The sequence below is a fragment of the Thalassophryne amazonica genome, chromosome 16, assembly GCF_902500255.1.
Source record: "Thalassophryne amazonica chromosome 16, fThaAma1.1, whole genome shotgun sequence".
In the NCBI taxonomy this organism is placed as follows: domain Eukaryota; kingdom Metazoa; phylum Chordata; class Actinopteri; order Batrachoidiformes; family Batrachoididae; genus Thalassophryne; species Thalassophryne amazonica.
Genome location: NC_047118.1, coordinates 73,361,313 through 73,386,905, shown reverse-complemented (window position 1 = coordinate 73,386,905; position 25,593 = coordinate 73,361,313). Strand labels below are relative to the sequence as shown.

Below are 25,593 nucleotides of genomic sequence, written 5' to 3'. Positions count from 1 at the left end.
GCAATCTGGTTGTACATATTTAAAAATAAATTAAAATGGCATGTACACTGTAAATAGTTAAAATATGTATTGAGAAACACAAAAACTGAAAATTTCTTTCATTTTTTTAACTGAGTGCAAGGAAACTGATATTAGTAGGCGTAATTTCAAATTTATTCTTGAAATCTCTGAAGCTAAACTTCGCATTTACATCTTTATCCCATTTGTATGGGATTGAGAGCAGCAACGTGCTTGAAGGGTGTGCAATTTAATTATTGAGAAATTTAGTTTAAGTTAGTTATACAAGTTAGAATCTACCCAATTTACTGAAATACAGACTCTTCCACATAATAATAATAATAATAATAATAATAATAATAATAATAATAATAATAATAATAATAATAATAATAATAACATTGCATTAAAGTTTTAAACAGAATTAATGAAATTGTATACTTATATTTTGAAAAATGACAAAAAAGTAATAATAGTTATGGTTTTGGTGCTAAATAATAAAAATTGCAGTCTCTCAGTATTTAACAAAACATTTTGCAACAAGGTGCAATAAATAAAACTGCTCACATTAGTAGGTTATGTGTTAAAATTATTGACTGACAGATTCAAGCTGTAACATCCATAAACAAACACAACATTTTACACTGTAAGATGTATTTAAAGATTGTACAGTGTGTAATAATAATAATAATAATAATAATAATAATAATAATAATTTGTTACATTTTACACATAAAGTACTGGTATTTTTTCCACCATTCATTCATTTTCTGCTGTTTATCTGGATGTAGTTATGCAAAATGAAACTCTTAGAACTGCAAATAACATTTTTATACGTTTCATGTTAAATGCAAAAAATAAATAAAGGAGTCGGAACAACACACACACACACACACACACACACACACACACACACACACACACACACATATATATATATATATATATATATATATATATATATATATATATATATATATATTGTTGTTTTTTTTTTTGTTTTTTTTTACTATTCACCTACCCCCATTTGCTTCAAACCCACAAACGTGAGAGCAGTTTGATTGATGGATCGGACGCTTCTCTTATTTTTTCTGTAATTATAAAAACCTGCAGTCGACTCGAGTTTGCCTCGTTTGTTTGCCTTTATTCTTGAAAATTTCTGAGGGGATTTTGCCCTCAGGGCCACTAAACATCTTCCTCCTCCTCCTCCTCCTCCTCCTGCTGCTGCTGCTGCTGCTGCTGCTGCTGCTGCTCCTCCTGCGCGTCCTCCTCCTTTTGCTCACTTCCTATTTTCAAACACGGAAACAAAGTGCACGAAACGCGGCGGATGTTGTGATGGTGTTCCGCTGGTGATGATGGTGATGATGCTGATGAAGGTTCGCCTGTCGGAAGCAGCGCGAGGACCGAGGAGGAGAAGAGAATTGAACGTGGAGCGGCGCAATAAAAGAATATGACGGCAATAAAAGTTTATAGCGTATAAATTTGTGAAGGTTAAGAACTAAACGGCTGTAAAGCAAACACACCGACAGAAAGAAAAAGAAAAGGCAGAAATATTACAGGAAGACTTTACAAATCCCAAAACGTCATTTACTGACAAGGGAGCGCAAAATTTGAGCGCAAACACTTTTAACGGTTTCAAGGTTTAGATTTTGATCAAGTTTGACAATAACGTATTTACTAAAAGACACAGAGCCTTTTTCTTCCATCATTTGCGTTCTATCCAGAGTAAGTCCAACCCACATCATAGTCGATGTGGAGCTGTATGCTGATTTGGCACAACTTTTACGCCGGATACCATTCCTGACGCAACTCCACATTACGTGGAGAATGGGCACTAAACGCTTGGTCACTACGCTGCCGTAAATATAAATGTAATTCAACATAATAATACAATAAATGACTTCAGAAGAGTGTAAAATGCAGGAAAGGAATCTAAAATATCTGCCAAAGTGATGATTCAGTTTATTTCATGATGATGATGACGATAATAATAATAATATTATTATTATTATTATTATTATTATTATTATTATTATTATTATTATAGAATAGCCACTGTAAACTAGGTTACTGTTGATAAAGAGATATCTAAAAACTAACAAAATGGCTCACATCTGGTTTGAAATCCATTTAAAGCAGCTTTAAAACCATTTAAAACCCGACTCTGCCCCATTCCGTTGGTGTAGAGTGGCATAAATCAAATGGTCTTTAATTTAAATCTTGCTTTCTTTTTAAAATTGTTTAAAGATGACAGAAAATAAAATATTGGATTCACACCAGTTTAAAGATATTCATTCATCCTTGTATTTTAGTGCAGTCAAACATTTAGTTTAAATACACTTTGAACAAATTTGGTTTCAAGCAGTTTGATTTAATGTTTTCAAACCAATTCAAGGACTCTTGAAAACATCTCAGACCGTTTTAAAACCATCTTATGTCTAAATTAACAAAATGTTCTATTTGAGAAGTAATGTATCAATGAAGTGTATTGAACCATTCATAAAAGATCTGCTCAACCACAGGTTTTGATGAACACAGATAATGTCTTCAAATCATCATCAGTAACTTACAGCAAACGATAATAGTAGAAATAGTAGTTAAAAAATAACATTCACGTGTAACAATCAGCAATCTTCCAATACAGTATGTCAAAAAGTATAAAATTAGAAGTGAGCAAATGATGAACAGAAAAGAACTGTTGACAAAACTACACTCTAAGAAATAAAATGTTGAATTTAATGAATAAAGTTAAGGTAACTTTTTCCACATAACTTTGTCAATTAAGTCCAAAACAATTGGGATTTATGTAATAATGTTCCATTTGATTTTATTAATTTCAACTACAATATTGTTTTGCACTTAATTAACAATGTCAATTAAATTCAACGTTTTATGCCTAAGAGTGCATGTTTCATAAAAAAAAAAAAAAAAAAAAAATCATCACGTTACTTTTGTTGCCATTCCTTTTATTTCTTGAAAATTCAAGCACTGTTGTGTACTTATTGTTAATAGTAAAAATATGAGTGTCCACGCGTGGAACCTAGAGTTAGTTTACTCCTGATCAAAAATAGTGATGGTTCTCTGGATATTGGGGTCATTTTTTTTTTTTTTAATGAAAGTTACATATTATTATGTGCATGTGTTATAAAAAAGAATGGTCTTTTTTTTTGCTGAATGGAAAGAGGACGAATCTCCTTCCTCCTCCTTCTCCTCTTTTCAGATCTGGCCGTTTTATGGTTTGGGGGCCGTTTGGCTCTAAGGGGGTATTTCTGCAGCCCGCTCGTGCGTGGCCGCGTGCGCGCGCCGCTGCATCCTTTGTCTGCCTCCTTCGACCCCCGGGGCCATAAACCCTGACCGGAGCGCCGGCGCACAGGCTGCCGGGCTACTGTCGCGGCCTGCGGCTCCTTCAGGCGGCTTTGTGCCTCAGAAGGGTTAAATCGTCATTACTGCCTGTGATTATTGTGATTATTTTTTTAATCTGCCCTTGCTTTCTTTTTGTGGCTTTCATCTTTACGCTGCGGAGCCTAATAGGGATTCATATGTCCACCGGGGGGAAACAAGATCCGGACTGCAGACTCTTCACATAATAGTAACAATCGCTTTTTACAGTCTGTTTACAGCCTGTAATTTAGCAACCTGCGCGCACACGCACATACACACTCAGTCCGTCTAACAGACATAAAAGCGACTATAGTGCTGCAATAAAAACGGATTGTGTGCGCGTATGTTGCCTTGAAGTGGACTTCACAGGTGAACAAGTTTCACTCCAACAAAACGCTCAGGATAAATATTATCAATAGTAATTTTTTTTTTTCGTTTGATGATTTTATTATGTTACAACTGGAACATTAATGTTGCATTTACAATACTGTTTTATTTGGATAGGATTTATAATTACAACAAAAATACAAATACCAATAATACACTAGTTATTATCAACCAAATAATGCTGTAAGTATATCACAGTACACATATTTAAAATTGTAAACATACAATTGATCTAAAATGTATTAAGTATTTTTATTTTTAAGAGTACTTTAATGCTTAATTTTGTTGGTACCAGAATCTAGTTTTGTCTGTTTTCATGTACTTATTTAAGATTATTAATATTATTATTATTATTATTATTATTATTATTATTATTATTATTATTATTATTATTATTATTATTATTAGTGTTGTTGTTGTTAGGAGTAGTATTAGTGGTAGTAGCAGCAGTATCAACAGCAGTAGAGTATGAATGTTTATTTTGTGTGATAATTTTTTAAGATAATTATGAAATTACAAAACTCATGATGTTCAAATTTATGATGCATATTTATTTGTAAATACTAGAATTACAACTAAAGCGCACCCATAAAATTGTATTATTATTGCTATTATTGTTGTTTGGTTATTGTTATATACATAGCATATAAGATGTGAAAGTTGTACAAATAAATTTCTACAAAATACTATTGAAACCTTCATAAAGCTCAAACGTAATAATAATAAATAACAAATCATATTTATTAACATTTACAGTATCATTTCCTCTACTGACTCGATGCTACACTGACAGTAAAACAGAAGCTTGTCTTCAGAATGATTTCCTGCCATTAATAGACTTCATTTTTCAGTTTATATTTTTAATTGTGTAATGTTGTTTTAAGCATGGACATTATGCCTTCAGATTTTTTGGCTTTCAAGTTTATATTTGCAGTCAATATTTCAAAGTCTGACGTAGATCTTAGAGTTTACTGTGTGAATCAAATTTATACATTTCATTTAAGCCCCTGATACACAAAAAGACACTTTAATGTTTTCTTTTTAAATTCCATTCTGTCACATTGTGTCTCATTCTTTTTCTTAGCCATATAAACCCTGACATTTGGGTTCCAATTACAGCGCACAGTTTGATTTTAAGGCAGCTTATTTAGCTTTATGTGAGGACTTAATAGAACTATAAAGCTACATTACAGGCCGGCTGCCCCTGTGGCCCCGCTCCAATCACCACTTGATGGCGCTCTTGCTCCACCGTTAAAAGCACCGCTGGCACAACTTCACGTTGCCTTTATCCAAGACACGCGAGCAGAAGCTTCTGCAAACTTGCTGTGACCCACTTGTCTTTGCTTTTTTATAATTGGAATGTTAAGGAATAAGACAAAATATTAAGATATGGTTATGGATTACAAAATAAATCAGCACGTTTTTAGGTATTTCGGTTCCTTTTCTGCTAAAATCAGCAGCAAGGACGCATAGTTCCACATAATAATAATAATAATAATAACAATAATAATAATAATAATAATAATAATAATAATAATAATAATAATAATAATAATAATAATAATAATAATAATAATAATAATAATAATAATAAAAGTCTACATGCACTGGAAACGTGTACGCAATCTCATCTGTTATGGGTCTGACGCAGAGGCCGTTACGCACACTGCCGACGGGGTGAAATCAAGTTCTTTAGTTCTTTGTTTTGTGCTCCAAACGAGCTGCAGTTATGGTGGAAGCGGATGTTCTCGCTTTCTTGTGTTCATTAAAGCTGTGAGGGTTTTTTTTTCCATCACCACATATACCACTTTTTCATAGTGTTGTTTGTTATGGTTTTGACAGCAATGCGCGTGAAATTTGGTTAGAACCGGATGTTTTTACGCGCAGGATTAACAGAAGATCTCATAAGCAAACTTCTTTATTAGACGTGTAAAACACGGCGCTGTGAAAACTCAATAAGATAATATTCCGTGGAATAAATTGGTGAAATATTGCAGCAATCATTTCTCTGAGAGGCGGTTTTACAGCTGATCATTAGAGCCTCTTCTGCCTGCGCGCTTTATGATAGAAATAAATAAAACGATTGCAATTTTGAGCGCGCAAAAGACAAAACCCGCGACAAGGACTTTTAAATAAGGTGTTAACTAAATACGTGATGACTGTAATACAGAATGATATTCTGATGAAGTATCCAGGGCCGCTGCGCATGCAGTTCGGAACAAACCGCTCCATCATCACTGGAAGTTTGAATTTTCGGGCCTGTTTTGGCACCAACGGAGAACGTGAAAAAGCCTAAACCACTTCACACTGGAGTGTCCACTGTTTTTGTCACAAAGCAACAGACCAAGATCAACCTCCTGTTAGAAAAATGTCCGACAAGAAGGAGTGGAATTGATATTTAAATACCTCCAACCTGATTAGCCGTTTACGGCCTCCGGACGCGTAAATGGCGCGTCGTAAAAAAACTTTTTTTTTCGTTTGTGTGCTGCGCGGACGTAAACAACCGAACGCTGCCCCGCCACCTCACGGGGTTTATAGTTTGTTAAACTGTTTACAGAGCTGTTATTTTCCGCCCCGCTCCACCTCACGCCTTTATGAAGATCAGATTTGGACAACAATCGTGACGCATCCAGGGCCTGCACGAGGACCAGAAAGGCCCAGATAACCCGGTTACATTTTCAGGGCAGGACTTGTTAAACACCAAACACCAATTAGGAACAAACACGGCAACTCCTCTCTCACGCGTCGCATCCTCTTCTTCATCCGTCATCCTTTTTTTGCGCGCAGGCAACACCTGGACAGTACTTAGTACGCACGCGTGCGTGAGGAGAAAATAAACTGGTAACTCGCCCTTGTGTATGCTCGTGTGTGTGTCCGTCCGCGCAGGCGTGCGTGTGTGCGTGCGCGGTAAAAGCCAATGGGATGAAGAGCTGATAATAGATGCAAATTACCCCTGAAACCGACACAGAGAGAGAAAGGGAGCAAGAGAGAGAGAGAGAGAGAGAGAGAGAGAGAGAGAGAGAGAGAGAGAAGGAGGGAGAGAGAGAGAGAGAGCGAGAGAGAAGGAGGGAGAGAGAGAGAGAGAGCGAGAGAGGGAGAGGGAGGAAAAATATGAAACAACTCATTTGCAGAGGAGTAAATCACGGAAAAGCCGTTTGAGAGCGCGACAGGGCTCCTGCGTACAGCGCGAAAGCCGGAATTGTGATGCGCACCAGCTTTTCCTCCTTCTCTATTCCTTCCTCTTCTTCATCTCCTTGTTTTTTCTCGCTGGAGGTTTCATGGAATCGCTGTGATTGTTGTTGTGGTGGTGGCGGTGGTTGTGGCTCCTCTGGCTGTCCGCGGTTACTGCACCCGGCTCGTCCGCTGTGGCCGTGAGGGGAAAAGACCACAACAACGACCCCGGCGGCAGACCTGCCCCCCTCCCTCCTCTCGCTCTCTTTCTCTCTCTCTGTCTGTCTGTCTGAGTCCGCGCTGCACAAACCGACAAAAAGACAATTCAAAGTCGCCGTTTGAGCTCCACAAGTTCGACAGAAACAACAACACAAAAGATGAGTTCATATTTCGTCAACTCGCTCTTCTCTAAATATAAAAGCGGGGACTCGTTACGCCCGAACTATTACGAGTGCGGTTTTGCGCAGGACCTGGCCGGCAGCCGGCCCACCGTGGTGTACGGACCGGGCTCCGGCGCCACCTTCCAACACGCTCCGCAGATCCAGGACTTCTACCACCACAGCGCTTCCACGCTGCCCAGCAATCCGTACCAGCAGAGCCCCTGCGCGGTGACGTGCCATGGCGAGCCCGGAAACTTCTACGGATACGACGCTCTGCAGCGGCAGACGCTCTTCGGAGCACAGGACGCGGATCTGGTCCAGTACAGCGACTGTAAACTGGGCGGCGCGCCGGGGCTCGGAGGCGAGGACGGAGAGGGAACCGAGCAAAGCCCTTCACCGACGCAGCTGTTCCCGTGGATGAGGCCGCAAGGTGAGGAGGGAGCAGCACTTCTTTTCTTGTTCACAACGTGCACATCTCTTTCTTTGAACAGCGCGCAAGGTGAGTGTCCGCGTTTCGGGGCAAAGTGAGCCGTGCTCACCCAGCATCAGAAAGTGGGGAAACGGCACAGGAGAGCTGGATGAGTCAGTTTAAAACAGCAATTTAAAGAAGTCGAATGCGCTCTCAAAGCACATTTATGGCTTTATTGGCAGCACCGAAAAACCTGAATGACTTTATGGTTTAATTGCCGGGTCATATACCGAGAGGAAAACAGACAGTTTGTGATGGAGAAGGTGCAGGAAGGTTTGTACAAAAACCAGGGACCCTCCAAGAACAGAAGGAACATAGAGTCGTTTTAGACACTCAGGTCTGACCCAGGTTAAACTTTTACTGCCTTTTTACTTTTATGACTTGCCTGTGGTCTACACGGTGGCCATTTCCCCCCAGGCAGAGTGCGCGTGCGTGAATGCTACAGGGGGGAGGGAAAGGGGGGAAGGACGATTTTTTGGATTTAGCGCGCGTTGATGTGATGTTTAAAACGATCGCAATCAAACATAAATTGCATTTTTTTTTAAACTGCCATCATTATTAAAATAAGATATTGGTGGAACTGACGGTTTAATCCAATAACAGTGCAAAAAGACAATTTTAGCAGAGGATGTGGAGAATGGGGAGAGGGAGCGAGGGGCAGAGAATGGTCTTTGAGCTTGGATTTCTCCTTCGGGTCGTGTGCGCGTGCATGTGGCAGTTTATTGCTCATGCTTTTTTTTTTTCTATTTGCACGTTATGGCCTATACAAGACTTCACGGTTGTTGTATTTAAAATATAAAATATATATAAATTAAAAGCACAGTTAAGATTCTTCTGTTTTTTTGTTTTTTTTAACAGTCTGACACTTTTTTTTTGAGAAATTCTGCTTCTTCATTTAAAATGTGCAGATTATTGTGATATAACTGTTATAAATTGTCATAATTTACATCCTTGCTGTATTTCTCTAACACAGTTCCCCTGTGCGTAACAGCTTTTCAGTGAGCTTTTTATACGACTCTCCACGCTCACGCGTGCCATAGAGCTGCTGCCTCAAATTTGTTTCCCTTTAAATCGAAGCCAGAAGATGATTGATGGTAGTTTTCAGATTTGTTTTTCCTTAGGGTTTTTTTTAATCCGGGGAGAATGAAAAGGCGAATCCAAGCCGCGCTGCTCCCGCGCGTAAAGCCCAGTGTTTACAAACCAAAACGTCCACGGACGCACAGTAGCTGATGGCGATGAGCCAGGGGACGCGCACACATTTTTGATCCCTTCGTAAGAGCAGAATTACAGCTCGTGCACGCTTGTTGTGGGTATATTATCTCTGCTCAGCGCGTGGATTTAGCGGAAAGAAGCGCTCCGGCTTTGCGCGCAGGCGTTAACGCGGTTCTCCTTCGCGTTTAACTCCAAAGTAATTATTTAACGAGCGAGTACATTTCATATCTTGTATTATGAAGGACGATTACCGCCTCCTGCCCTCCTCCTCACCGAAGGAGGTTCCTCATAACTATCTTGAAATACTCCCGCGCCCCCGAGCTGAAGGTTTAATATTCCATTTTTAATTTGACACTAAAGCAGAGCTCATTTTACGATTTTTAGCGCTGCGGTTGGAAATCTTGACAAACCATTTTCCCTCTCATGGAAAAGAGAGATAAAATCTGATTAAGCCGATGAATAAATGCATGTCTGTAATGTCTGTTGTCCTTTCTGTAAAATGTCAGCTGTCTTGTTTTTCGGTCCACATCATGCATCACTTTGGAGCTCATCTAATTGGCTTGTAGATCTTGGGAGTGTTTCATATTTCTAATGCGCCTGTTCGTTTCATTCTCTTATGAAATGACAATCTGTAAAATGTCAAACTCGGGAAGCAGCACTCAGAGTGTTTACCCCCGCCAAAGAGCGAAAAACTATATTTTATCCTGCAGAAAATACGAGGCATAACTTTAAACATGCAATATTCCAAAAGTGGAGTATTCGCTTGGGGTAACGTTTAGAACAGAAAAATTGATGGTATGAATAATGGATTACAAGTGTACTCAAACCAGGGTTGCAATTACAGTAATTACTGTTTTTTTCTAGTTTATAAATAATTAAATAAAAGTTTAGTCTATACTCTATGAAATGCCCCCCCTCCCCCTGAAGAAAAAAGAAAAAAAGGAAAGAAATCAGATCTGATCGAATAGTAAATGTTTTTACTCTGTTGTATCATCAATTTATTTCACATTTAATTTAATTTTCTCTTAAAAGAGGACAATTTCAAAGCAAATTTCTGCAGGATACAACAGACTGAGATTAGAGTGCACAGGTCTCCAGTTCTCTTTTAGCATTAAATAAAATAAATTCTATTTAGTAAGTCCTTCAGCTTCTTGTCCCCACAGCAGATCTGAGCTCGTATGTTGATTTGGCACAAGTTTTATGCTGGATGCTCTTCCTGACGCAACTCCACATTATATGGATAATGGGCAGGGGTGGTCTTGGTCCAGGAACTGCCTGCTCTGAAAATGAGCTCACTAAGCCTGTAATGTATAGAGTACAGTCAAAGTGATGGGCTCTGGATTTTGAATCATAAATTGAAAATTTTGCAGCAATCTATCTATCTATCTATCTATCTATCTATCTATCTATCTATCTCTCTCTCTCTCTCTCTCTCTCTCTCTCTCTCTCTCTCTCTCTCTCTCTCTCTCTCTCTCTCTCTCTCTCTCTCTCTCTCTGTATATATATATATATATATATAGCCGTGTGCCAATTGTACTTTCCTGCAGAAAGGAGACCTCTTCAGTATCTGTCCACCACTCAGAAGTGTCAGGAATTCAATTTGCAGTGATTAAAGAAAAAGAGAAAATTGTCACATTTGAGAAGCTTTTATGGAAATGTTTGTTGGATAAAAAATTAATTAAAACAATTATTTTTTTTCTTCTTTAATTGCTTCGGCTGCCCCTCAAACAGTTTTTTGGTCCCTGCCGAGATGACAAGATAAGGAGTGGTTAAATTCTCATTCTGACCATGCGTGCAGATTATTAGGTGCTCGGATCAAAGCTCTGCTGAGGTTATTTTGTCCTGCAAAGTGTTTCTCATTCCATTTAACTCATGGCTGGTGACAGCTGTGAATGTAGTGGGCTTTGCATCGGTCCCTTCAACACCAGCATTAAAACACTTCATCTTTTTTATACCATGTTTTTGCACAGAAGAAAAGTACATAAATAAATAAAATAAAATAAAAGTTATGAGCTGCTCCTCAACAACAGTCTGGAACACTGTAACAGTTATTAAATATATTCCCCTTGTTTTTACCTCCCAGGCTTTAAAACACAATGTGATCAGTGCAGGTAAAAGCAGCATATGAACTTCAATCAAAGTCCTTTCTTAATTTAATCCACAAATTTTACTGTCCTGGAGATACGTGAGATTAAATCTGAAGGAAAAAGCAGGCTGGCATTAAAGGTGGATGTCATAAAACAAACACAAAATCCACTGTACCACACAAGCTCACGTCACTGGTACGGAGATTTCTTACCAAATATACACAATAATTTCAAAGTGTTTAGGGAAAATGTATTTTTTTGAAATGAAATTGATTTATTTGTATCAATAATAACATGGTGCAGATAACAAATGTTTTAAGAAAGGGTTGTGCCGGTCAGATGATGAATACATTCCACTAAAGAAAAAAATAAATATTAAAGCAAATACATGAACTAATGGGAAAGAGCATTTGCTTCTGGGGTGAATACGTTTGGTGATGCAAGTAAAAAAGAAATAGGCACTCTGAAGCCAAAAAAAAAAAAAAAAACATCACACATAGTTTTAAATCTATTATTTCAGTGTGTCATTTATTCTTGTTTCTCAATCATTGTTTTCTTTTTTTTTTTTTAATCACCAAGTCAGGACAAATGATAATATTAGATATGATTAATTACAAAATAAATTACTAATCAGGAATTAAATACAACAATGTTCAGTCAAAAAAAAGTGATCATAAAATACATCATACATTTGTGCCCCCTTAATCACAAAATATTAATAATAAAAAAATCCAAAAAGAGGAAACACCGGAAACAGACCAGAAGAAAGTTTTAAAGTGTACAGATTTCAATTATCATTTTAAAAAAAATCATGAAATTGAAAGTAAAGTAAATGTGAAGCTATTTTAACATAATGAGATTTGCGGGTTCCCAAATTTTCATTTGTGGCATTTTATTTGTGGACTACAGAATATGTGTGATAACAATATAAAATGGAAAATGAACTAATTCAAACAAAAGGACAAATAAAACCACAAGGTGAATAAATACATTTTTTTTCTGAGTTTACAGGAGCTGAATGGTCAGTATTTGATTTTATGGATTTTACATATGTTTGTCATCTTGCAGTGCATGTAATTCTGTCGTGTTTTTCTTCCATTAGCAAAAAACAAAAATCCTACACAATTTTTGATAATTGTTCAATAGATATTTGACCAACACATTTGAGATAATTTAAGAGTTTGACATAATTTTGTTTTCAGAAATACTGCTATTATTATTGTTATTATTATTTACTCAGATCTTCTCAGCGTCTAATAGTTATTATAACCAACCAGCCTTTTACACATGTAATCTCTTTCACACACACACACACACACACACACACACACAATATATATATATATATATATATATATATATATATATATATATATATATATATATATATATATATATATATATATATATATATATATATATGCACAGTTCTATCCTTTGTGGAAACCCAGAATGAACTGTAGGAAGCACAAATAAAGAATAAATGAAATATGCTTCTTAAAATGTTTAGCAATCTAAATACTTTCTTTGATATTATACGTGCATTTATATTTTATTGTTGCTGTTTCAAATCAGGTTTGATCGAAAGCACTTTGATCTGCATGATATGAAAGGTGTTGTAGCTGGTAAATTAGTTTTTTTTATTATTATTACTATTATTTATTATTAATTTCTAAGCAGCAGTGTTCATTTTACACTCGTGTGATGATCACCAGCAGATTTGTTCTGTGGCAGAGTGCTTCTTTTATTATATGAAAATCAAACCGTTTTATGGAAACATAATCACTTCCATAAATGTTCTGTGTGTTTAATCTGTCCAGGGTCTGCTGCCAGGATTTTATGGTTTTAATGTGTCATTTTTATTCACCCCGCAGAACGTTTATTCGGAGTCTCGTGGCTTTTTGAAATGCTGAAAGCATTGTAAAGAAATGTAAATATGGTCACATTTTATGTTGATTTTGAAATGGAAGTTTTCTGAAGAATTAACGACTTTTCTATCAGTCTGTGTTGACTGTTAGAAGATTTCAGTGTGCATGCAGAGAGGTAATGAAAACAGCAAGAAGCACTTAACACCACACTTTAATCATATTCTCATTCAGTCTCTGTACAATGTTTTTAATTTTTTGAGCTCTGAGATTCTTTTACACATACAAGTATGTACTTATACTTATCTATTTTAATTTGTTATACTTTTCATAATGTGATGTCAAATATCAGGTTTTCCATTTCACAGTTTGTGCTGACATAAATTATAATAATAGGAAAGGAACACAAAAATTAAACCTCCATAACTTTAGAGCAGTTTGGAAAGAAAAAAAAATCTGTTCATTTTCATAGGTATAGTGTGTGATTTAGTGTAAAAAAGCAACACATAAATCGATTTCAGTTCATTAATGTGGCAAACGGGACACTGAAGGTCAGACTGAAATCTCAACCCATAGCCAAACATTAATTAACAACAACATTAATGAACAAAACTTATTTTGACTGGTGGTTTTAAACAGTTTCACATCAACAACAGATTGACTTTGACTTCATATAAACTCATCTTGATATTTTATTTTGAAATAAGGCTGCTTTTATTCTCCTATAAACAACAGTGCAATGTTTTAATGAAGAGTGATTCAGATTCAGTTAAAATAAATCAGGTTTGATATGCATTTAAATGATTCAGGTGCATTTTAGTGTTTTAAAATCAGATTTGAGCTATTTTAAGACTTTTAAGATGTGCTGTACTGTTGACGTTACGTAATACTAAACAGTCCTAAGATTACAGCCTGATATTATAGCCTCATTTTTTTTAATTTGTCATGAATTTTGTAGATGAAATATAAAGATTTTTGTTTTGATTCTGAGATAAAATCACTGGATTTTAAGATATTTTATAGATAGCACAATTAAAAACATTGTCAGCAGATTAACTGATAACACACAGTAACAGTTTGCTACAGGACTACCTATTCCTATTCATATTTATTTTTTTAAAAGCAGTAATAAAATGTTTATTTGTACTCAAAATTAGTAGCACACAACAAACTATTTCTTTATGCTGTGGTCTTGCTAGAAAATTGCAGTTTCATCTATTTGTTGGAGTAGAATGGGTGGGGCTAGAATATTTTAAAGGTTTTGTTAGTGTGGAGTAAATACATCAGTTTATAAAGTCTCAACTTTAAGGTTATATTATTAACACATAAGAACAGAAGCCTTGTGTGCTTACGTGATTATTCCGCAAGCTAACGCGGAGAGCTGATGTAGTAACTGGGTTAGCGTTGCTAGCTAGCACAGTCATTATCCTCCAAATGGCCAGTTTTAGCAACCAGATGGGAGTGCAAATAAAGCTGACCATTTTTACATTTTTAAGCTAACATGTAGCTTGTAGGCTCTATGCTATATTTGGTTTAAGCTTTATTTATTTATTAAATTTTATTACATTGTGATGTAAAGTTAGTTTTACAGCAGTAAAACAAATATAAACAGGCAGTTAACATTAACCTAAAGAGACCTTTACTTCCAACTTAATATAAACTAGCGCATGGTCAGTGGGGATCCACGGGCTCTAGTTTGGGTAGTGTTTATAAAATAAGTAGCTGACATTTTTCAAGGGTGGTAATACATTATGCAAAGTTTCTATAATGAGTTGGAATGGCATGTGAGTCCAGAATGTTTTTAGAATCTTATACCTTAGACCTCAACACTTTTTTGAGGGAGAACTCAGCCCTTTTATTTCCTGTTAATTACATCATTTTGTAATGTGAATTAACTGTATTTATAAATTGTTTAGGTTCTTGCTATCACATACACACTATTATTATTATTATTATTATTATTATTATTATTATTATTATTATTATTATTATTATTATTATTATTATTATTATTGTTGTTATTATATTTTATTTTTGTTTCTATTTTGTCATTTGATTTTTAAATGGATCACAGTGGAAATAAGTGTTTTCACTTTCTTGTGTCACCCAGGTATTTTAAATGTATATTGTGTACTTACATTGAATTTACTAAATAAAATCATGCATACTAGCACACATACACATAAACAGATGCCACTTCACTTTTAATATATTAAAGGATTATTAACCAAGTGCAAGGTCTGTACTGAAAATATCAGACTGAGCAAGCGAGGCTAATAATTTGTTTATTATATGGCTGCTTGGAGCTGTTTTCGTCTTGTTGGTCTTCATTTTGTATGTCCACTTCACGCTGGTTTGCTGTTAATTCCTCCAATTCAAACGCGTCAGTGTAATAAAATTTGCTCAGAGAATGGTTCTCTTCATCACTCATAATTTCTTTGTTCGCTTTTTGTTTTATTTTATTTCACGGAGTGAAAATTGTAAACAAAGTCACAAATGTGATATGTGATCCGGACCATTTGTGATGGTAACGGCCTGGTATAGGAAAATATCAGACCGGAAATCAACCAGTCAGAGCATGCATACTGTCGTAGCCATAAAATATAGATGATTTATCGCCTCCTGTTGGAATAGCGTGTGAGTCCAGAATGTAATTATCAGTGCCCATTCATTTTTCCTAAAGTCTTTGAGTGATCCGTTCTGCTATGATGTTGGAAATGGAGAAACAACAATTGCAGCAATGCGCCACAACACCACAAAACCATTGGGTCCTCAATGGCAATCACCCAGGCAGACAACTGGTCCAACTGGTCCATTCCCACATCTCTAAAATAACCATCTGCTGTAGCCAGATGAAACATGAGCATCCCCTTGGCCTTCTCCAGCTACTGGGGTCCACAACACTCAGGCACCTGTGTGCTAGATTATGCACAGATAAACATGACCAATAGGTCGCAAACCTGCATATGAAACTTTTCTGTAGACAACAGTTACTTTTGGTCTCTTATAGATAAAGAACCAATAATTCCTTCAGTGTCCCTCTGATACCCTCACCTGAAGTTTGGGCTATGAGCTCATGTTATTTTCTTAAAACTCAAACATACGCAAATCAACAACAGAAATAACAAATTGTTTTTTGAGGTTCAATTATATCATTTGTCAGGTGTCATTCGGTGGGTTTCCATCAATCTCCAAATTATGCAATTTGGAGTAGCAAACTGAAAATATGTGTAATGGACTCTAAACGCTAAACAGTTATAACATTTACATGAGGTGGTTTTCCAGGCAATTAAAAAAAAAGGGAAAATTGACAAGGAACATTCTTGGGACACAGACCTTGGACAAGTTCAAAGATGGGTAACCTTGACCTATTTTAAGAGGTATTTTAAGAGGTTAAAACGTTACATTCTGTACCTAATTTTATGGTATGATTTTGTGGACTTAAGTGCAGTGACATCACTTCCTGGTGTCACTAGCTGCTAACTTTGCTTTGTTTTTGGCTAGAAATAACATCTTTCTCATATATTATTTAAAAGCTTGTGAAAAATGAACACCTCTAAAATTGAAAACATTGTTTTTGTAACCTGTTAACACCTCTGGAAGGATTTACAAAGCATTTCACAGACATTAGAGTGATGACTTCACTTACTGGTTTCACTAGCTAACTTCCCTTCATTTTTGGCTATAAATAACACCTTTCTCATATATTATGTAAAAGCTTGTGAGTAATATAGACTTCTAAAACTGAAAACACTGTTTTTAGACCCCAATAACACCTCTGAACTGATTTACAAGACATTTCTTGGACGTGAGTGTGCACGCAAACCTCCGCTAACTCAAAACTATAGAGTTAAATTCATTAATACCTGCAAATGCACAGAGGGTGATCTACAAATATTGCATGATTAGCACAACTTCTGCTCTTCTCAAAAGCTCATATATGTGCACAGGCAAATCCTCCTGCAGATGCTGTTAAAATGTAAATATTGTTTTTGATTGATTGATTGATAGAGGGGCTTTATTTTTTATTTTGTGGTGTTTTTTTTAACTCACTATTACTAACCCTACTCCTACCCCCAACCCTAACCTTAACCATAACCTAACCCCACTCCTTCCCCTAATCCTAACCATAATCACCCCGACCACCCACTGCACTTTTAATTTCGTGCAGCCATCACAGAATGAATTAGAATGAATTTGTGCTGCCATGAGGAACATTTTGCACTTTTTGTGACAATATGACAAACCACTAGATTAATGTATATTTTGTGCTGCTGAATCACAATATGCCGTGAGACCGGGTTGCTACAAATTCTACATAAGGCAATAGGATCTTAATAATTAATTAAATAAATGCAAATTATGAACACAATGCTCATAATGCTGAGGGTATTTTACCATTGCATTATATTTTGATATTACAGATCACATAAACTACAGAAAATGTCACATAATATTCTAAAATACATGTCACAGCAGATATGGACAAAGCAAGAAACATAGTTTTATTTTTTATTTTTTAACCTTATAATGTTATGGCACAATTGGATTAAAAAAAAGAAATGCCAAGATTTAGCAGGATTTTGCAATCCATTGCCATGACAACTGGAATGACAGTAATTGTGGGAAGACACAACCCAGCAGTGAGAAAGCGACTTCTTTTTTCACACACTTTGAAACCTGAGACTTAAACAACCGAAATACGTCCATTAATGCATTGATTGGCAGAGTAAAAGACACATAGTAAATATAAATTCTTACCTGTTAGTTTCAATGGGATTCATCTAAAGAAATAATCCATATAAAGCATCCTTTTATTTTATCCCAAACAGTGTCTAAATGGTGAAGAAAATCCCTCTGTGCACAGCTGAGCCGTGAGAGCTTCTCTCCCCCACTGAATCTCGGAGATTAAGTTATACCATCAGCCACAAAGAAATAAAACAAAATAATGTTAAAATTTGTCCGTTTTGTTTTGTGTCGAGCGGACGATAACACACTGTAACGTCCAAAGTGAACCTGAATTACACTACCCACAATGCTCCTTACGTCGACTGGCCAGTCACGTTTTGCGCTTAATGATGACATCATCAGCAAGTGACAGGCAGCCAGTCTGCAACAAACACACAACAGATGGGCTAAAATGTTTGATTTTAGGGTTTATAACCGTTTTTGACGTGTTAAACTTTGCTCACTTTACCAGCAAAAAAAAAATTAAAAAAAAGTTATCGGACTGAAAGTTATAGGAACTAAATTTATCGGAAGATAATTTGTCCGATGATGGTTTTAAAACTTATCTGAAAAGCTAATCTGCTAGCAAAAACATTAGCTTCGACAATTATCTGTTATCGGATTAGCTGAACTGTGGTACTGTTATTGCACAACTTCTGACAACATTAGTGGCTCAGAACCTTTGATGCCCACACCGAAGCAGCTTATGAGAACCACTGCACAGTCACACACACAAACAAAAAAAGTGATTAATAAACACCCAAACCAAGGTTAGCAAGTTAGTTTAGCTGTTTTGGTCTCAAAAATAGAGGTGTGTTCAGGCTTCTTTTGTCACACATGCAGTCCCTCATAGCCCACCTCTTTATCTATATATGGGTTTGTCGCGATGTGGCCAGTCAGCACTGCCACCGCGACACCCAGATACGGGCTTCATATCAGCTGTTCCAGGTTTCTATAGAAAACCTATGGGTGATGTCACACAGGCTGCAAACCAATCTCACGCCATACACACACAGTCAATGGTGTTCACATTTTTGCTTGCATATCTTGCACAAAGCCACAAGATTGGATTAGCAGTCATCCATCTCTGACTGGCAGCAAAATATCTCATTTATCTTGTTGATGATGTTATACCAGCTCTTCTGACATTATTGGTACTGTAGAACTCCATGGTCATATCAAACACTTCATTTGCTTTCAAAACTTTCACTGATTTTAGTTTTGTGTTGTTGTTGCATCAGACATGTATTTCTTCTTCATTGTCCATCGTGGTTGGCTCTGTGGTTACACTGCCCCCTGTGGCCACATTAATTTTGGAGGACATGTACAAAAAACCCCATGACCATAGGCCAGATGTGAATATGTGAAGTCAATCAAACAGTTGTGTATTGTGGTTTTGTAAATCCTATATATCTCAAAGTATCTCCCCCTGTCTCCCTTCTTCTCACCCCCCCACCTCCCCCAGTAGCTGCGGGCAGGAGACGCGGCCGGCAGACCTACAGCCGCTACCAGACACTGGAGCTGGAAAAGGAGTTCCTGTTCAACCCATACCTGACCCGGAAACGTCGCATCGAGGTGTCGCATGCACTGGCACTGACAGAACGGCAGGTAAAGATCTGGTTCCAAAACCGCAGGATGAAGTGGAAGAAGGAGAACAATAAGGACAAGTTCCCCAGCAGCAAGAGCGAACAGGAGGCGGTGGAGAGGGAGAGGAGGGAGAAGGAGCTGAGGGAGAGCGGCAGCGGAGGAGCAAGTAGTGATGGCGGCGGCGGTGGAGGAGGTGGAGGAGGAGGAGGAGGAAGCACAGTGGCCGGCACGGCGGGGTCACAGGCCTCCTTGAGTGAGGATTGCTGCGAGAAAACCCACAAGCAAATGTAAGAAAGTTGTAAAAATTAAAGGGGAGAGAAGAAGAAAGGAAGACCGAGGACAAAGACACGGGGGATAAAGAGGGTGTAAATGTCAGACAGGATGGGGTGGGGGGTGAGATGAGGTGGGGGAGTTGTTTTTTGTCTTAACTGAGGTCACTGGACTGCTCTGCCGACTCCACGATTCAATCGATGGGAAGGAACTTTAGTCTTCAAAATGGTGACTGACAAGCTTGACCATTTCAGACGAGAAGAAGAAAAAAAGATGCATATAAACTTTTCAAAAAAAAAATTACAGTTCATCAAGGTGGGGGTGTTGAACGCCGATGAACATAGCCTCTAGTGTTTAAAACAAACAAACAAACAAAAAAAAAAAAAAGAAACCGATAGCTTCCTTTCTTTGTGGAACAATTATCGTGGAAACATTTCTATATTGTTAGAAGTTTATCATTAACAATTTTATCTTTGGCAGCTGTATAGTTTTTAAGTTAAATGATGATGGTGCACTTTTTACTGTACTTCTCACTTCTATGTTGTTGTTGTCATGGCGATGATTGATGATTGATGATATCGTAGCAATTAATGAAAATTCCAACAACATGAAACTGCCTATTTATGCCGTTTTAGTAGGTCTGATCTCTTTTTTACACATTCTAATTGTCGTTTTAGTTCGTTTTCTGATCGATGGTGTTTATGTTGTCTTCTTTTTTCTCTTTTTTGGGTAAAAGCATGCGCACAGTGCAGATTAAAAAAGAGAACATTCATAAAAATAAAATTGAGGAAAAAAATAATAAATAAATCAGTGTTGTGCTTTTAATGAGGTTTTGCATGAAGGCGTGAATGATAATGGATTTAAAACTGCATTCATGAACTTGGTTGTGTATCAACTAAAAATATAATTCTTAATTAACTTAAGAATTAAGTTAATATTATGAAAACATTAACTGCTCAACTGTCAAAGACATATAATGTTTAGTTCTTCCCTTCGTTGGTTCATCAGATCAGATTTGTGATTGGCTTTGGCTGCTTTCAGTGATGCCGGTATTTGGTTAGACTCTTTCTCTCCGATTGTTCTGTCTGAGTTATTTTCATTAGTTACTTCATCCAAACCATCAACATGTTTATTAGACCCCATTCCTACCAGGCTGCTCAAGGAAGCCCTACCATTATTTAATGCTTCGATCTTAAATATGATCAATCTATCTTTGTTAGTTGGCTATGTACCACAGGCTTTTAAGGTGGCAGTAATTAAACCATTACTTAAAAAGCCATCACTTGACCCAGCTATCTTAGCTAATTATAGGCCAATCTCCAACCTTCCTTTTCTCTCAAAAATTCTTGAAAGGGTAGTTGTAAAACAGCTAACTGATCATCTGCAGAGGAATGGTCTATTTGAAGAGTTTCAGTCAGGTTTTAGAATTCATCATAGTACAGAAACAGCATTAGTGAAGGTTACAAATGATCTTCTTATGGCCTCGGACAGTGGACTCATCTCTGTGCTTGTTCTGTTAGACCTCAGTGCTGCTTTTGATACTGTTGACCATAAAAATTTTATTACAGAGATTAGAGCATGCCATAGGTATTAAAGGCACTGCGCTGCGGTGGTTTGAATCATATTTGTCTAATAGATTACAATTTGTTCATGTAAATGGGGAGTCGTCTTCACAGACTAAAGTTAATTATGGAGTTCCACAAGGGTTCTGTGCTAGGACCAATTTTATTCACTTTATACATGCTTCCCTTAGGCAGTATTATTAGACGGTATTGCTTAAATTTTCATTGTTACGCAGATGATACCCAGCTTTATCTATCCATGAAGCCAGAGGACACACACCAATTAGCTAAACTGCAGGATTGTCTTACAGACATAAAGACATGGATGACCTCTAATTTCCTGCTTTTAAACTCAGATAAAACTGAAGTTATTGTACTTGGCCCCACAAATCTTAGAAACATGGTGTCTAACCAGATCCTTACTCTGGATGGCATTACCCTGACCTCTAGTAATACTGTGAGAAATCTTGGAGTCATTTTTGATCAGGATATGTCATTCAAAGCGCATATTAAACAAATATGTAGGACTGCTTTTTTGCATTTACGCAATATCTCTAAAATCAGAAAGGTCTTGTCTCAGAGTGATGCTGAAAAACTAATTCATGCATTTATTTCCTCTAGGCTGGACTATTGTAATTATTATTATCAGGTTGTCCTAAAAGTTCCCTAAAAAGCCTTCAGTTAATTCAAAATGCTGCAGCTAGAGTACTGACGGGGACTAGAAGGAGAGAGCATATCTCACCCATATTGGCCTCTCTTCATTGGCTTCCTGTTAATTCTAGAATAGAATTTAAAATTCTTCTTCTTACTTATAAGGTTTTGAATAATCAGGTCCCATCTTTATCTTAGGGACCTCGTAGTACCATATCACCCCAATAGAGCGCTTTGCTCTCAGACTGCAGGCTTACTTGTAGTTCCTAGGGTTTGTAAGAGTAGAATGGGAGGCAGAGCCTTCAGCTTTCAGGCTCCTCTCCTGTGGAACCAGCTCCCAATTCAGATCAGGGAGACAGACACCCTCTCTACTTTTAAGATTAGGCTTAAAACTTTCCTTTTTGCTAAAGCTTATAGTTAGGGCTGGATCAGGTGACCCTGAACCATCCCTTAGTTATGCTGCTATAGACGTAGACTGCTGGAGGGTTCCCATGATGCACTGTTTCGTTCTCTTTTTGCTCTGTATGCACCACTCTGCATTTAATCATTAGTGATCGATCTCTGCTCCCCTCCACAGCATGTCTTTTTCCTGGTTCTCTCCCTCAGCCCCAGCCAGTCCCAGCAGAAGACTGCCCCTCCCTGAGCCTGGTTCTGCTGGAGGTTTCTTCCTGTTAAAAGGGAGTTTTTCCTTCCCACTGTAGCCAAGTGCTTGCTCACAGGGGGTCGTTTTGACCGTTGGGGTTTTACATAATTATTGTATGGCCTTGCCTTACAATATAAAGCGCCTTGGGGCAACTGTTTGTTGTGATTTGGCGCTATATAAAAAAATTGATTGATTGATTGATTGATTGATTTAGTCACACTGGCTGGACTGGAAGTTTGGTAATCTAATGCCTTCTTGTGCAATAGCCTGTTCTCATCCAATTTCAATGTAAAAAGTACAAACATGTAATGCATAAAAGGTCATACATATTACCACAAATTGTTGAGACAGAATTTGTACATATTCCACATAGTTTAATGACTGAAAATGAATCGTGATAAGTCATCTTTTACTTGTTAACTCTATACCAACAGTAACCCTACCCTTAACCAAAATATAAACACCTTTCTGAACATTAAATGCAAAATGCGCATCGAATATGAATGTGGAAAGTTGTAGGAATATGCACTAAATATTACACTTATCGTTTCATTTCATATCACACAAAATACACCACGAGAATATGTTGGTTAATGTGAAACTAATTACGCACAAATATATTTGTGTTCACAATTACACAATGCTACTTAAAATCACTAACACAAATCAGAAGTCATTATTTAATCATAATCTAGTTAATAAATCCAGGTTCACACAAGCTATCACTGTAAACCTGAACAAGTTGGCAGAACTCAAAAATATTGAGGCAATCAACTGCCACAAAACTTTTGAGTTCATATATAAACTTAGAAGTCAATTGTTCCCAGAACTTAAAAGTTTTGATGATATGCGAGTTGTACCTCATGATTACAATTACGTTAAGGTGTTCATTAAGTAAAAGTAAGTCCCTTTGGTTGCTCCCTTGTTTTTCATTCAGGGTCGCCACAGCAGATCTGAGGTGGATTTGTATGTTGAACTGATAGAAGTTTTACGCTGGCTTCTCTTCCTGACACAACTCCACATTACATGGAGGAATGTGACAGGGGTGGGTTTGAACCGGGAACCTTATGCACCAAAACCAAGCACACTAACCACTTGTCCACCTACCTGCTAAAGGACACATTAATTCAACTCAAATATTTTCAGATAATTACTTAATTGTTTTAAGTTGTGGGTAAGTTATGCTTTGAAGTTTTGTTACTTAATATACCATTAGTTCAAGTCAAACAAAAATCCTTAGTTTAATTCACTCAAAAAGCACAGCCATATTACACAAACTTGGAATATTTATGTACAACCCCAATTCCAATGAAGTTGGGATGTTGTGTGAAATGTAAATAAAAACAGAATACAATGATTTGCAAATCCTTTTCAACCTATATTCAATTGAATACACCACAAAGACCAGATATTTAATGTTCAAACTGATAAACGTTATTGTTTTTGTGCAAATATTTGCTCATTTTGAAATGAATGCCCGCAACACGTTTCAAAAAAGCTGGGACAGTGGTATGTTTACCACTGTGTTACATCACCTTTCCTTCTAACAACACTCAATAAGCATTTGGGACATGAGGACACTAATTGTGAGTGTCATGACTGGGTATAAAAGAAGCATCCCCAAAAGTCTCAGCCGTTCACAAGCAAAGATGGGGCGAGGATCACCACTTTGTGAACAACTATTAAACTGCTATAACTACACCTACTCTTATCTATTATAGATATTTAAACCAAATTTAAATATCTTGGGTTGGTCCTTGACCCCCAATTGAAATTTGATAAACATATTAAGAAAATCTCTTAAACCATACAAAGAAATCTGAACTGTTTTAAATTGATTAGCTCTTACATTCCAAAACAGGCAGCACTCCTGTACATGCATGCTATGATATTCTCACATATACTGCATGACGGTGTGGGCCCAGGCCACCCCCTCAGTCATGAAGCGCATTGCTTCACAGTACAATCAGACAATAAAAATTATGAATAAAAAGCCAATTTGTTGCCATCATTGTATTATTCTTGAGAAGTATAGACTGCTAAGCTTTGAAAGCTTTGGTAGTCTGTGCTTCCTTAAACTGTTATATAACTGTATTAATAATCAAGCACCCAAGCCACTCAGTTCATTTGTTCAAAATCCAAGCAGAGGTAGAGTCACCAGAGGTTCTATAAACAAGAATTATAACATCCCACAGTGTAGGACTTCATTTGGTCAGTCTGCCTTTTCATTTGAAAGCATAAAGTTGTGGAACTCATTGCCGCCCAAGCTCAAGAATATATCTGAGTTTAGGATGTTCACCTCCAGGCTCAAGTTTTGGCTTAAAAGTCACCAATGTTGTCCCCATGTGCAGATATAGCATTGTGAGTAAAAAAGTGGGTCCAGGAAGGATTGAATGGAGGAGTGAGTGTGTTAACCCACAGAAAATCAGTTCTTATGTTTTTGTAAATTATGGATGTGTGTTGGTAGGTATGGAAATGTAAGAGAATTTTATGTGTGAGAAGGTGGATCGATGATTGAATGAAACGACGACTGAGGTTATTTATTATTTATTTAAGATTTATGAATTATGTAAATTGTAGAATTATGAATTATGTAAACTGTAGAATTATGAATCATGTAATTTGTAGAAAGGCCCAACCAGCAACAAGAGTTGTGAATTAGTTGAAGCTATAAACTCTTTATGCATTGCATCAGTTGCAGACATTGCGCGATCTATGTTGACTGCATTGTCCCTGTCAAATAAACAAACAAATTAAATGAAATGAACTGCATGAAAAAAATATTCCAACAGTTTAAGAACAATATTTTTCAATGTTCAATTGCAAGGAATTTAGGGATTCCATCATCTACAGTCCATAATATAATCAGAACATTCAGAGATTCTGGAGAACTTTCTACACAAGCAGCAAGGCTGAAAACCAACACTGAATGCCCGTGGCCTTCAATCCCTCAGGCGGCAATGCATTAAAAACCAACATCATTGTGTAAAGGATCTTACCGCTTGGGCTCAGGAACACTTCAGAAAACCATTGTCAGTTAACACAGTTCGTCGCTACATCTACAAGGGCAAGTTAAAACACTATTATGCAAAACAAAAGCCATTCATCAACAACATCGAGAAACACGGCTGCCTTCTCTGGGTCCGAGCTCATTTAAAATGGACAGACGCAAAGTAGAAAAGTGTGCTGTGGCCTGATGAGTC

At 37.0% G+C, this 25,593-nt stretch overlaps 1 protein-coding gene across 1 annotated transcript; it reads left to right on the top strand.

Annotated features, from left to right (window-relative positions):
- The first annotated feature begins 6,864 nt into the window (after window positions 1–6,864).
- On the top strand, window positions 6,865–19,597 carry hoxb8a (homeobox B8a). The gene is made up of 2 exons (XM_034191090.1): window positions 6,865–7,746; window positions 19,146–19,597. The coding sequence occupies exons 1-2, from the start codon at window positions 7,314–7,316 to the stop codon at window positions 19,553–19,555; spliced, it is 843 nt and encodes a 280-aa protein (XP_034046981.1). The 5' UTR covers window positions 6,865–7,313; the 3' UTR covers window positions 19,556–19,597.
- The last annotated feature ends 5,996 nt before the right edge of the window (window positions 19,598–25,593 follow it).